General features: G+C 45.5%; 1 protein-coding gene across 3 annotated transcripts in view; it reads right to left on the bottom strand.

The window, feature by feature from the left end:
• The window catches only part of pop1 (POP1 homolog, ribonuclease P/MRP subunit), a 54,818-nt gene that overhangs the window by 12,915 nt on the left and 29,376 nt on the right, over positions 1-12,527 (bottom strand). For all 3 annotated transcript variants that reach the window (XM_065027273.1, XM_065027272.1, XM_065027274.1), the window contains exons 9-12: positions 10,523-10,631; positions 9,696-9,815; positions 8,059-8,180; positions 4,418-4,606 (exon numbers count right to left, since the gene is read on the bottom strand). In XM_065027273.1, coding sequence (XP_064883345.1) covers positions 4,418-4,606; positions 8,059-8,180; positions 9,696-9,815; positions 10,523-10,631 — 540 coding nt within the window. The remainder of the gene's footprint in view (positions 1-4,417; positions 4,607-8,058; positions 8,181-9,695; positions 9,816-10,522; positions 10,632-12,527) is intronic.

Here is a 12,527-nt window from a genome sequence, read left to right as displayed (position 1 = left end):
GGAGAGGGTTACTACTTTAGTTACCTCTCCTCTATCTACCTGGAGAGGGTTACTACTTTAGTTACCTCTCCTCTATCTACCTGGAGAGGGTTACTACTTTAGTTACCTCTCCTCTATCTACCTGGAGAGGGTTACTACTTTAGTTACCTCTCCTCTACCTACCTGGAGAGGGTTACTACTTTAGTTACCTCTCCTCTATCTACCTGGAGAGGAGAGGGTTACTACTTTAGTTACCTCTCCTCTATCTACCTGGAGAGGGTTACTACTTTAGTTACCTCTCCTCTACCTACCTGGAGAGGAGAGGGTTACTACTTTAGTTACCTCTCCTCTACCTACCTGGAGAGGGTTACTACTTTAGTTACCTCTCCTCTATCTACCTGGAGAGGAGAGGGTTACTACTTTAGTTACCTCTCCTCTATCTACCTGGAGAGGGTTACTACTTTAGTTACCTCTCCTCTATCTACCTGGAGAGGGTTACTACTTTAGTTACCTCTCCTCTATCTACCTGGAGAGGAGAGGGTTACTACTTTAGTTACCTCTCCTCTATCTACCTGGAGAGGAGAGGGTTACTACTTTAGTTACCTCTCCTCTACTACTAGTTACCTGGAGAGGAGAGGGTTACTACTTTAGTTACCTCTCCTCTATCTACCTGGAGAGGAGAGGGTTACTACTTTAGTTACCTCTCCTCTATCTACCTGGAGAGGGTTACTACTTTAGTTACCTCTCCTCTATCTACCTGGAGAGGGGTTACTACTTTAGTTACCTCTCCTCTATCTACCTGGAGAGGGTTACTACTTTAGTTACCTCTCCTCTATCTACCTGGAGAGGGTTACTACTTTAGTTACCTCTCCTCTACCTACCTGGAGAGGAGAGGGTTACTACTTTAGTTACCTCTCCTCTATCTACCTGGAGAGGGTTACTACTTTAGTTACCTCTCCTCTATCTACCTGGAGAGGGTTACTACTTTAGTTACCTCTCCTCTATCTACCTGGAGAGGGTTACTACTTTAGTTACCTCTCCTCTACCTACCTGGAGAGGAGAGGGTTACTACTTTAGTTACCTCTCTATCTACCTGGAGAGGAGAGGGTTACTACTTTAGTTACCTCTCCTCTACCTACCTGGAGAGGAGAGGGTTACTACTTTAGTTACCTCTCTATCTACCTGGAGAGGAGAGGGTTACTACTTTAGTTACCTCTCCTCTATCTACCTGGAGAGGAGAGGGTTACTACTTTAGTTACCTCTCCTCTATCTACCTGGAGAGGGTTACTACTTTAGTTACCTCTCCTCTATCTACCTGGAGAGGGTTACTACTTTAGTTACCTCTCCTCTATCTACCTGGAGAGGAGAGGGTTACTACTTTAGTTACCTCTCCTCTATCTACCTGGAGAGGGTTACTACTTTAGTTACCTCTCCTCTATCTACCTGGAGAGGGTTACTACTTTAGTTACCTCTCCTCTATCTACCTGGAGAGGGTTACTACTTTAGTTACCTCTCCTCTATCTACCTGGAGAGGGTTACTACTTTAGTTACCTCTCCTCTATCTACCTGGAGAGGAGAGGGTTACTACTTTAGTTACCTCTCCTCTATCTACCTGGAGAGGGTTACTACTTTAGTTACCTCTCCTCTATCTACCTGGAGAGGGTTACTACTTTAGTTACCTCTCCTCTATCTACCTGGAGAGGGTTACTACTTTAGTTACCTCTCCTCTATCTACCTGGAGAGGGTTACTACTTTAGTTACCTCTCCTCTATCTACCTGGAGAGGGTTACTACTTTAGTTACCTCTCCTCTATCTACCTGGAGAGGGTTACTACTTTAGTTACCTCTCCTCTATCTACCTGGAGAGGAGAGGGTTACTACTTTAGTTACCTCTCCTCTATCTACCTGGAGAGGAGAGGGTTACTACTTTAGTTACCTCTCCTCTACCTACCTGGAGAGGGTTACTACTTTAGTTACCTCTCCACTATCTACCTGGAGAGGGTTACTACTTTAGTTACCTCTCCTCTACCTACCTGGAGAGGAGAGGGTTACTACTTTAGTTACCTCTCCTCTATCTACCTGGAGAGGGTTACTACTTTAGTTACCTCTCCTCTATCTACCTGGAGAGGAGAGGGTTACTACTTTAGTTACCTCTCCTCTATCTACCTGGAGAGGGTTACTACTTTAGTTACCTCTCCTCTATCTACCTGGAGAGGGTTACTACTTTAGTTACCTCTCCTCTATCTACCTGGAGAGGGTTACTACTTTAGTTACCTCTCCTCTATCTACCTGGAGAGGAGAGGGTTACTACTTTAGTTACCTCTCCTCTATCTACCTGGAGAGGGTTACTACTTTAGTTACCTCTCCTCTATCTACCTGGAGAGGGTTACTACTTTAGTTACCTCTCCTCTATCTACCTGGAGAGGGTTACTACTTTAGTTACCTCTCCTCTATCTACCTGGAGAGGGTTACTACTTTAGTTACCTCTCCTCTATCTACCTGGAGAGGGTTACTACTTTAGTTACCTCTCCTCTATCTACCTGGAGAGGGTTACTACTTTAGTTACCTCTCCTCTATCTACCTGGAGAGGAGAGGGTTACTACTTTAGTTACCTCTCCTCTATCTACCTGGAGAGGGTTACTACTTTAGTTACCTCTCCTCTATCTACCTGGAGAGGGTTACTACTTTAGTTACCTCTCCTCTATCTACCTGGAGAGGGTTACTACTTTAGTTACCTCTCCTCTATCTACCTGGAGAGGGTTACTACTTTAGTTACCTCTCCTCTATCTACCTGGAGAGGGTTACTACTTTAGTTACCTCTCCTCTATCTACCTGGAGAGGAGAGGGTTACTACTTTAGTTACCTCTCCTCTACCTACCTGGAGAGGGTTACTACTTTAGTTACCCCTCCTCTATCTACCTGGAGAGGGTTACTACTTTAGTTACCTCTCCTCTACCTACCTGGACCTAGGAGAGGGTTAGGAGAGGGTTACTACTTTAGTTACCTCTCCTCTATCTACCTGGAGAGGAGATGAGGTTGATCAGACATATTTGTAGTTATTAGTCATTTGTCTACTTAAAGGGGCTTCTCAAAATATTCTATTGATCTATTGATCTAGAGGGTAGTACTTTAGTTACCTCTCCTCTATAGGGAATAGGGTGCCATTGGGTCCTCATCTAGAGGGTGCTATATAGGGAATAGGGTGCCATTGGGTCCTCATCTAGAGTAGTGCACTATATAGGGAATAGGGTTCCATTGGGTCCTGGTCTAGAGTAGTGCACTATATAGGGAATAGGGTGGGTCCTGGTCTAGAGTAGTGCACTATATGGGGAATAGTGTGGGTCCTCATCTAGAGTAGTGCACTATCTAGGGAATAGAGTGCCATTGGGTCCTCATCTAGAGTAGTGGTTACTATATAGGGAATATGGTTCCATTGTGTCCTGGTCTAGAGTAGTGCACTGTATAGGGAATAGGGTGCCATTGGGTCCTCTCATCTAGAGTAGTGCACTATATAGGGAATAGGGTTCCATTGGGTCCTCATCTAGAGAGGTTACTACTTTAGTTACCTCCTGGTCTAAAGTAGTGCACTATATAGGGAATAGGGTGCCATTACCTGGTCTAAAGTAGTGCACTATATAGGGAATAGGGTTCCATTGGGTCCTCATCTAGAGTAGTGCACTATATAGGGAATATGGTTCCATTGTGTCCTGGTCTAGAGTAGTGCACTATATAGAGAACAGGGTGCCATTGGGTCCTGGTTTAGAGTAGTGCACTATATAGGGAATAGAGTGCCATTGGGTCCTGGTCTAGAGTAGTGCACTATATAGGGAATAGTGTGGGTCCTGGTCTAGAGTAGTGCACTATATAGGGAATAGGGTGGGTCATGGTATAAAGTAGTGCACTATATAGGGAATAGGGTGGGTCATGGTATAAAGTAGTGCACTATATAGGGAATAGGGTGGGTCCTAGTCTAGAGTAGTGCACTACATAGGGAATAGGGTGGGTCCTGGTCTAGAGTAGTGCACTATATAGGGAATAGTGTGGGTCCTGGTCTAAAGTAGTGCACTATATAGGGAATAGAGTGGGTCCTGGTCTAAAGTAGTGCACTATATAGGGAATAGAGTGGGTACTGGTCTAGAGTAGTGCACTATATAGGGAATATGGTGTCATTGGGTCCTGGTCTAGAGAAGTGCACTATATAAGGAATAGGGTGTCATTGGGTGCCGGTCTAGAGACGTGAACTATATAGGGAATAGGGTGGGGTCCTGATCTAAAGTAGTGCACTATATAGGGAATAGGGTGGGTACTGGTCTAGAGTAGTGTACTATATAGGGAATAGGGTGGGTACTGGTCTAGAGTAGTGCACTATATAGGGAATAGGGTGCCATTGGGTCCTGGTCTGGAGTAGTGCACTATATAGGGAATAGGGTGGTCCATACCAGAGGGACCCAGAAGGCCATGCCCCAGGCCTTGGGTAGCAGCAGGTCCCATCCCGCCCCCCAGGACCCCATCTCTGTGCCCTGGCTCTTCCCAGGCTGCTGCACCAGTAGGACGGGTACTCTACCCTGCAGGGGGGTGGGGAGTCTGGAGCCTGGGACCAGAACGTCACTACGCAGTCTGTTTATTTCCTGTAGACAGAGAGAAGACTGGATATTGGAGACAAACCACATTTCCATACAAAGTTTTTATGCAAGTTACACCGTTTGGAAATAAATCACCACAGGTGTGATACAATTTCACAAAATGTCAACGTAAAAATGTTGCTAAGAGATGTTTATTTTGTTGGTAAAAATGTATTATGTCAGGCCATGATATGCTACGTTGTACTACGACGTGGTAAACCGGGAGAATGTTCCAGAACCTGACAGTGGACTGTTGTCTAGAGAGAATGCTCCAGAACATCTAGAGAGAATGCTCAAGAACAGCTATAGAGAATGTTCCAGAACCTGACAGTGGACTGTTGTCTAGAGAGAATGCTCCAGAACATCTAGAGAGAATGTTCCAGAACCTGTCAGTGAACTGTTGTCTAGAGAGAATGCTCCAGAACCTGACAGTGAACTGTTGTCTAGAGAGAATGCTCCAGAACCTGTCAGTGAACTGCAGTCTAGAGAGAATGCTCCAGAACATCTAGAGAGAATGTTCCAGAACCTGTCAGTGAACTGCAGTCTAGAGAGAATGTTCCAGAACCTGACAGTGGACTGTTGTCTAGAGAGAATGTTCCAGAACATCTAGAGAGAATGTTCCAGAACCTGTCAGTGAACTGCAGTCTAGAGAGAATGTTCCAGAACCTGTCAGTGAACTGTTGTCTAGAGAGAATGTTCCAGAACCTGACAGTGAACTGTTGTCTAGAGAGAATGTTCCAGAACCTGACAGTGAACTGTTGTCTAGAGAGAATGTTCCAGAACCTGACAGTGAACTGTTGTCTAGAGAGAATGTTCCAGAACCTGTCAGTGAACTGTTGTCTAGAGAGAATGTTCCAGAACCTGACAGTGAACTGTTGTCTAGAGAGAATGTTCCAGAACCTGACAGTGAACTGTTGTCTAGAGAGAATGCTCCAGAACCTGACAGGAAACAGTTTCTGTGAATGCTCCAGAACATCTAGGGAGAATGCTCCAGAACATCTAGGGAGAATGCTCCAGAACCTGACAGTGAACTGTTGTCTAGAGAGAATGCTCCAGAACCTGACAGTGAACTGTTGTCTAGAGAGAATGCTCCAGAACCTGACAGGAAACAGTTTCTGTGAATGCTCCAGAACATCTAGGGAGAATGCTCCAGAACATCTAGGGAGAATGCTCCAGAACATCTAGGGAGAATGCTCCAGAACATCTAGGGAGAATGCTCCAGAACATCTAGGGAGAATGCTCCAGAACATCTAGGGAGAATGCTCCAGAACCCGACAGGAAACAGTTTCTGTGAATGCTCCAGAACCCGACAGGAAACAGTTTCTGTGAACGCTCCAGAACCCGACAGGAAACAGTTTCTGTGAATGCTCCAGAACCCGACAGGAAACAGTTTCTGTGAACGCTCCAGAACCCGACAGGAAACAGTTTCTGTGAACGCTCCAGAACACGACAGGAAACAGTTTCTGTGAACGCTCCAGAACCCGACAGGAAACAGTTTCTGTGAATGCTCCAGAACCCGACAGGAAACAGTTTCTGTGAACGCTCCAGAACCCGACAGGAAACAGTTTCTGTGAACGCTCCAGAACACGACAGGAAACAGTTTCTGTGAACGCTCCAGAACCCGACAGGAAACAGTTTCTGTGAATGCGATGGTAACCCATCTAACTCACCCCCAGGTGGTGAGGGTAGGCAACAACATCTTCCCCGCTGATCCTCAACACGGGGCCCCACAAGGGTGCGTTCTGAGCCCTCTCCTGTACTCCCTGTTCACCCACGACTGCAGTGGCCACGCACGCCTCCAACTCAATCATCAAGTTTGAGAATGTTCCACAACAGTGGTAGGCTTGATTACCAACAACGACAGACGGCCTACAGGGAGGAGGTGAGGGCCCTCGGAGTGTGGTGTCAGAAAACAACCTCACACTCAACGTCAACAAAACTAAGGAGATGATTGTGGAACTTCAGTGAAACAGCAGAGGAACACCCCCCATCCACATCGATGGAACAGTAGTGGAGAGGGTAGCAAGTGTTAAGTTCCTGGCATGACACATCACAGACAAACTGAATTGGTCCACTCACACTGACAGCGTCTGAAGAAGGCGCAGCAGCGCTCTTCAACCTCAGGAGGCTGAAGAAACTGTTGTCACCAAAATGCACTCAGAACTTCTACAGATGCACAATCGAGAATGTTCATCCTGGCGGGCTGTATCACCGCCTGGTACGTGAACTGCTCCGCCTCAACCGTGAACTGCTCTCCAGAGGAAGTGAGGTCTGCACAACGCATCACCGGGGCAAAATGCCCTCCAGACACCTACACCACCCGATGTTACAGGAAGGCCAGAAGATCATCAAGGACATCAACCACCCGAACCACTGCCTGTTCACCCCGCTATCATCCAGAAGGCGAGGTCAGTACAGGTGCATCAAAGCTGGGACTGAGAGACTGAAAAACAGCTTCTATCTCAAGGCTATCAGACTGTTAAACAGCCACCATTGAGTGGCTGCTGCCAACACACTGTCATTGACACTGACCCAACTCCAGCCACTTTAATAATGGGAATTGATGGGAAATGATGTAAATATATCACTAGCCACTTTAAACAATGCTACCTTATATAAACAGTTACTTACCCTCCATTATTCATCTCATATGCATATGTATATACTGTACTCTAGATCATCGACTGCATTCTTATGTCACTAGCCACTTTAACTATGCCACTTTGTTTACTTTGTCTACATACTCATCTCATATGTATATACTGTACTCGATACCATCTACTGTATGCTGCTCTGTACCATCACTCATTCATATATCCTTATGTACATATTCCTTATCCCCTTACACTGTGTATAAGACAGTAGTTTTGGAATTGTTAGCTAGATTACTTGTTGGTTATCACTGCATTGTCGGAACTAGAAGCACAAGCATTTCGCTACACTCGCATTAACATCTGCTAACCATGTGTATGTGACAAATAAAATTTGATTTGATTTGATTTGATGATTTGTATTGTTAATATATTAGGGAATGAAACAACAGATGGTGTGTTTATGTGCGCTACGTCATCACACACACAGACTTTAACCTGCAACAAGTCAATGTGATGGTAACCCATCTGGCGGGAAGATGTGCACATTGTTTTTAAATGCTGACTGTTTTATATTCACATGAAAATCTGTCCCCAATTGGATAGAAACCTGGGTACAAACGCAGTCAAAGATTCAATCAAACAGCAGCGTGGATTCCTGAAGAACAATCAAACACGAGGAAAACATATTGGTCTGTTCTTCCTGGGTTGAGTCTCCAGGAGGACACACATTTAGTGACTCTTCTTCTTGGGTTGAGTTTCCAGGAGGAAATTTAGTGACTCTTCTTCCTGTGGGACATACCCTGGGTAGAGTCTTCATACATTTAGTAATGATATATTAACAGACATGGCGCTATGGTTCAGTACCTGGTCTGTCATCTTGTTGTGTGTGACGTTGTCGCGGACAGACCGGTCCCACAGGGAACTCTGGCTGAGGGGTTCAGGGATCCCCTTCAACATCAGTTCCCTCCTCCTCTCCTCTTTCACTCCTGAAACAACAGAGGACATAGTGCCGTATGACCAGGTACTCAGGAGAGTCACCAAACTGTGTTGAGTAGGCCAGAGGAAGCACACAACGAGTTGGCAACATCTACAGCTTCACCGAGTAGCTCTATAGGGCCTACGTCCACTAAATCAGGAAGTGGGTGATGCAACCCCCAGCCAGGTACTAAAAGGTCAATAAGGAAGTGGGTGATGCAACCCCCAGCCAGGTACTAAAAGGTCAATAAGGAAGTAGGTGATGCAACCCCAGCCAGGTACTAAAAGGTCAATAAGGAAGTAGGTGATGCAACCCCCAGCCAGGTACTAAAAGGTCAATAAGGAAGTGGGTGATGCAACCCCAGCCAGGTACTAAAAGGTCAATAAGGAAGTGGGTGACGCAACCCCAGCCAGGTACTAAAAGGTCAATAAGGAAGTAGGTGATGCAACCCCAGCCAGGTACTAAAAGGTATATAAGGAAGTGGGTGATGCAACCCCAGCCAGGTACTAAAAGGTCAATAAGGAAGTAGGTGATGCAACCCCAGCCAGCTACTAAAAGGTCAATCAGGAAGTGGGTGATGCAACCCCCAGCCAGCTACTAAAAGGTCAATCAGGAAGTGGGTGATGCAACCCCCAGCCAGGTACTAAAAGGTCAATAAGGAAGTAGGTGATGCAACCCCCAGCCAGGTACTAAAAGGTCAATAAGGAAGTGGGTGATGCAACCCCCAGCCAGGTACTAAAAGGTATATAAGGAAGTGGGTGTGAACTTCTGAGGGCGTGGTCTGAGCACAGGGTCCTGCCAGGATTCGAACCTGGGACATCTGCATGGATGAGCAGAGGCTCCCCAGGAGCACAGGACCAGAGAATGACCCACAGAACCTCCCTACCCACAAAGCCTCAGGACCTATCACCATCACAAACACAGGGTCCTGCCAGGATTCGAACCTGGTACATCTGCATAGACGAGCAGAGACTCCCCAGGAGCACAGGACCAGAGAATGACCCACAGAACCTCCCTACCCACAAAGCCTCAGGACCTATCACCATCACAGGGTCCTGTTCAGCAGGGAACAAATCTATGACATTTTCTTGGATGCGTTCTCATTTGAATATTAGGTAGTCGGCTACGTCACAGTTTCACTCTGATTGAAAAGGTTGTGTTCTGAACATGGCCCAGGTAGAATCACCCTAAAGGAGAACTAATGTAAACTATATCGGACATGTCTGAACCACCCCCACCCTGTCTCCTGGCTCAGGGGTTACCATGGCTACTGGCTCAGAGGTTACCATGGCTACTGGCTCAGAGGTTACCATGGAATCACCCTAAAGGAGAACTAATGATGTAATGTAAACTATATCGGACCTGTCTGAACCACCCCCCACCCTGTCTCCTGGCTCAGGGGTTACCATGGCTACCGGTCAGGGGTTACCATGGCTACTGGCTCAGGGGTTACCATGGCTACCGGCTCAGGGGTTACCATGGCTACTGGCTCAGGGGTTACCATGGCTACTGGCTCAGAGGTTACCTTGTGCCTTCCTGATGTCGGACACGGCCTTGCTTCTCTTGTTTGGTAAGGTCAATCTGGGGTCATCCACCGTCAGACCCAGAACTGAGCCGGCTGGGACCTCCGCTGTGGAGTACACACCTGAGGGGAGGAGACAGGACAGACATGAGGTACGCTTTGGAGGGGAGGGGAGACAGGACACACATGAGGTACGCTTTGGAGGAGAGACAGACCAGACATGAGGTACGCTTTGGAGGGGAGACAGGACAAACATGAGGTACGCTTTGGAGGGGAGACAGGACAGACATGAGGTACGCTTTGGAGGGGAGACAGGACAGACATGAGGTACGCTTTGGTGGGGAGACAGGACAGACATGAGGTACGCTTTGGAGGAGAGACAGGACAGACATGAGGTACGCTTTGGTGGGGAGACAGGACAGACATGAGGTACGCTTTGGAGGAGAGACAGGACAGACATGAGGTACGCTTTGGAGGAGAGACAGGACAGACATGAGGTACGCTTTGGAGGAGAGACAGGACAGACATGAGGTACGCTTTGGAGGGGAGACAGGACAGACATGAGGTACGCTTTGGAGGAGAGGAGAGACAGGACATACATGAGGTACGCTTTGGAGGAGAGGAAAGACAGGACATAAGTAAAAACCTACAGGAGGGTGTCTCTCCAGGAACAGGGTTGGAGTTTAAACCTACAGGAGGGTTTCTCTCCAGGAACAGGGTTGGAGTTTAAACCTACAGGAGGGTCTCGCTCCAGGAACAGGGTTGGAGAGCCCTGATCTAATCTAATGAATGTAGGTAATGAATGAGGAATGTAGTTGTGAGGAACTCACCTCTGAGCATGTTGAAGACACCAGCTTGTTGTTGAAGAAGAGACATGTTACAGTCGTCTCTGCAGTGATCTGGCCACCAGAAGGGGGATGGTCTGGATTTACCTGGAGCCTGGAATAAAGATAAAACACCTGACTAACACCTTACACTGGAACAAACAGGATGTAGTCTCTAGATAAAACACCTGACTAATACCTTACACTGGAACAAACAGGATGTAGTCTCTAGATAAAACACCTTATACTGGAACAAACAGGATGTAGTCTCTAGATAAAACACCTGACTAACACCTTATACTGGAACAAACAGGATGTAGTCTCTAGATAAAACACCTGACTAACACCTTACACTGGAACAAACAGGATGTGGTCTCTAGATAAAACACCTGACTAATACCTTACACTGGAACAAACAGGATGTAGTCTCTAGATAAAACACCTTATACTGGAACAAACAGGATGTAGTCTCTAGATAAAACACCTTACACTGGAACAAACAGGATGTAGTCTCTAGATAAAACACCTTATACTGGAACAAACAGGATGTAGTCTCTAGATAAAACACCTTATACTGGAACAAACAGGATGTAGTATCTAGATAAAACACCTTACACTGGAACAAACAGGATGTAGTCTCTAGATAAAACACCTTATACTGGAACAAACAGGATGTAGTCTCTAGATAAAACACCTGACTAACACCTTACACTGGAACAAACAGGATGTAGTCTCTAGATAAAACACCTTATACTGGAACAAACAGGATGTAGTCTCTAGATAAAACACCTGACTAACACCTTACACTGGAACAAACAGGATGTAGTCTCTAGATAAAACACCTTACACTGGAACAAACAGGATGTAGTCTCTAGATAAAACACCTGACTAATACCTTATACTGGAACAAACAGGATGTCGTCTCTAGAGAAAACACCTTACACTGGAACAAACAGGATGTAGTCTCTAGATAAAACACCTTATACTGGAACAAACAGGATGTAGTCTCTAGATAAAACACCTGACTAACACCTTACACTGGAACAAACAGGATGTAGTCTCTAGATAAAACACCTGACTAATACCTTATACTGGAACAAACAGGATGTCGTCTCTAGAGAAAACACCTTACACTGGAACAAACAGGATGTAGTCTCTAGATAAAACACCTTACACTGGAACAAACAGGATGTAGTCTCTAGATAAAACACCTTATACTGGAACAAACAGGATGTAGTCTCTAGATAAAACACCTTATACTGGAACAAACAGGATGTAGTATCTAGATAAAACACCTTACACTGGAACAAACAGGATGTAGTCTCTAGATAAAACACCTTATACTGGAACAAACAGGATGTAGTCTCTAGATAAAACACCTGACTAACACCTTACACTGGAACAAACAGGATGTAGTCTCTAGATAAAACACCTTATACTGGAACAAACAGGATGTAGTCTCTAGATAAAACACCTGACTAACACCTTACACTGGAACAAACAGGATGTAGTCTCTAGATAAAACACCTTACACTGGAACAAACAGGATGTAGTCTCTAGATAAAACACCTGAACTAATACCTTATACTGGAACAAACAGGATGTAGTCTCTAGATAAAACACCTTACACTGGAACAAACAGGATGTAGTCTCTAGATAAAACACCTTATACTGGAACAAACAGGATGTAGTCTCTAGATAAAACACCTTATACTGGAACAAACAGGATGTAGTCTCTAGATAAAACACCTTATACTGGAACAAACAGGATGTAGTCTCTAGATAAAACACCTGACTAACACCTTACACTGGAACAAACAGGATGTAGTCTCTAGATAAAACACCTTACACTGGAACAAACAGGATGTAGTCTCTAGATAAAACACCTTACACTGGAACAAACAGGATGTAGTCTCTAGATAAAACACCTTATACTGGAACAAACAGGATGTAGTCTCTAGATAAAACACCTTATACTGGAACAAACAGGATGTAGTCTCTAGATAAAACA

Source organism: Oncorhynchus nerka, linkage group LG14 (assembly GCF_034236695.1).
Source record: "Oncorhynchus nerka isolate Pitt River linkage group LG14, Oner_Uvic_2.0, whole genome shotgun sequence".
NCBI lineage: Eukaryota > Metazoa > Chordata > Actinopteri > Salmoniformes > Salmonidae > Oncorhynchus > Oncorhynchus nerka.
Note: the sequence above shows the minus strand (reverse complement) of the source record. Positions and strands in the feature narration are given on the sequence as shown.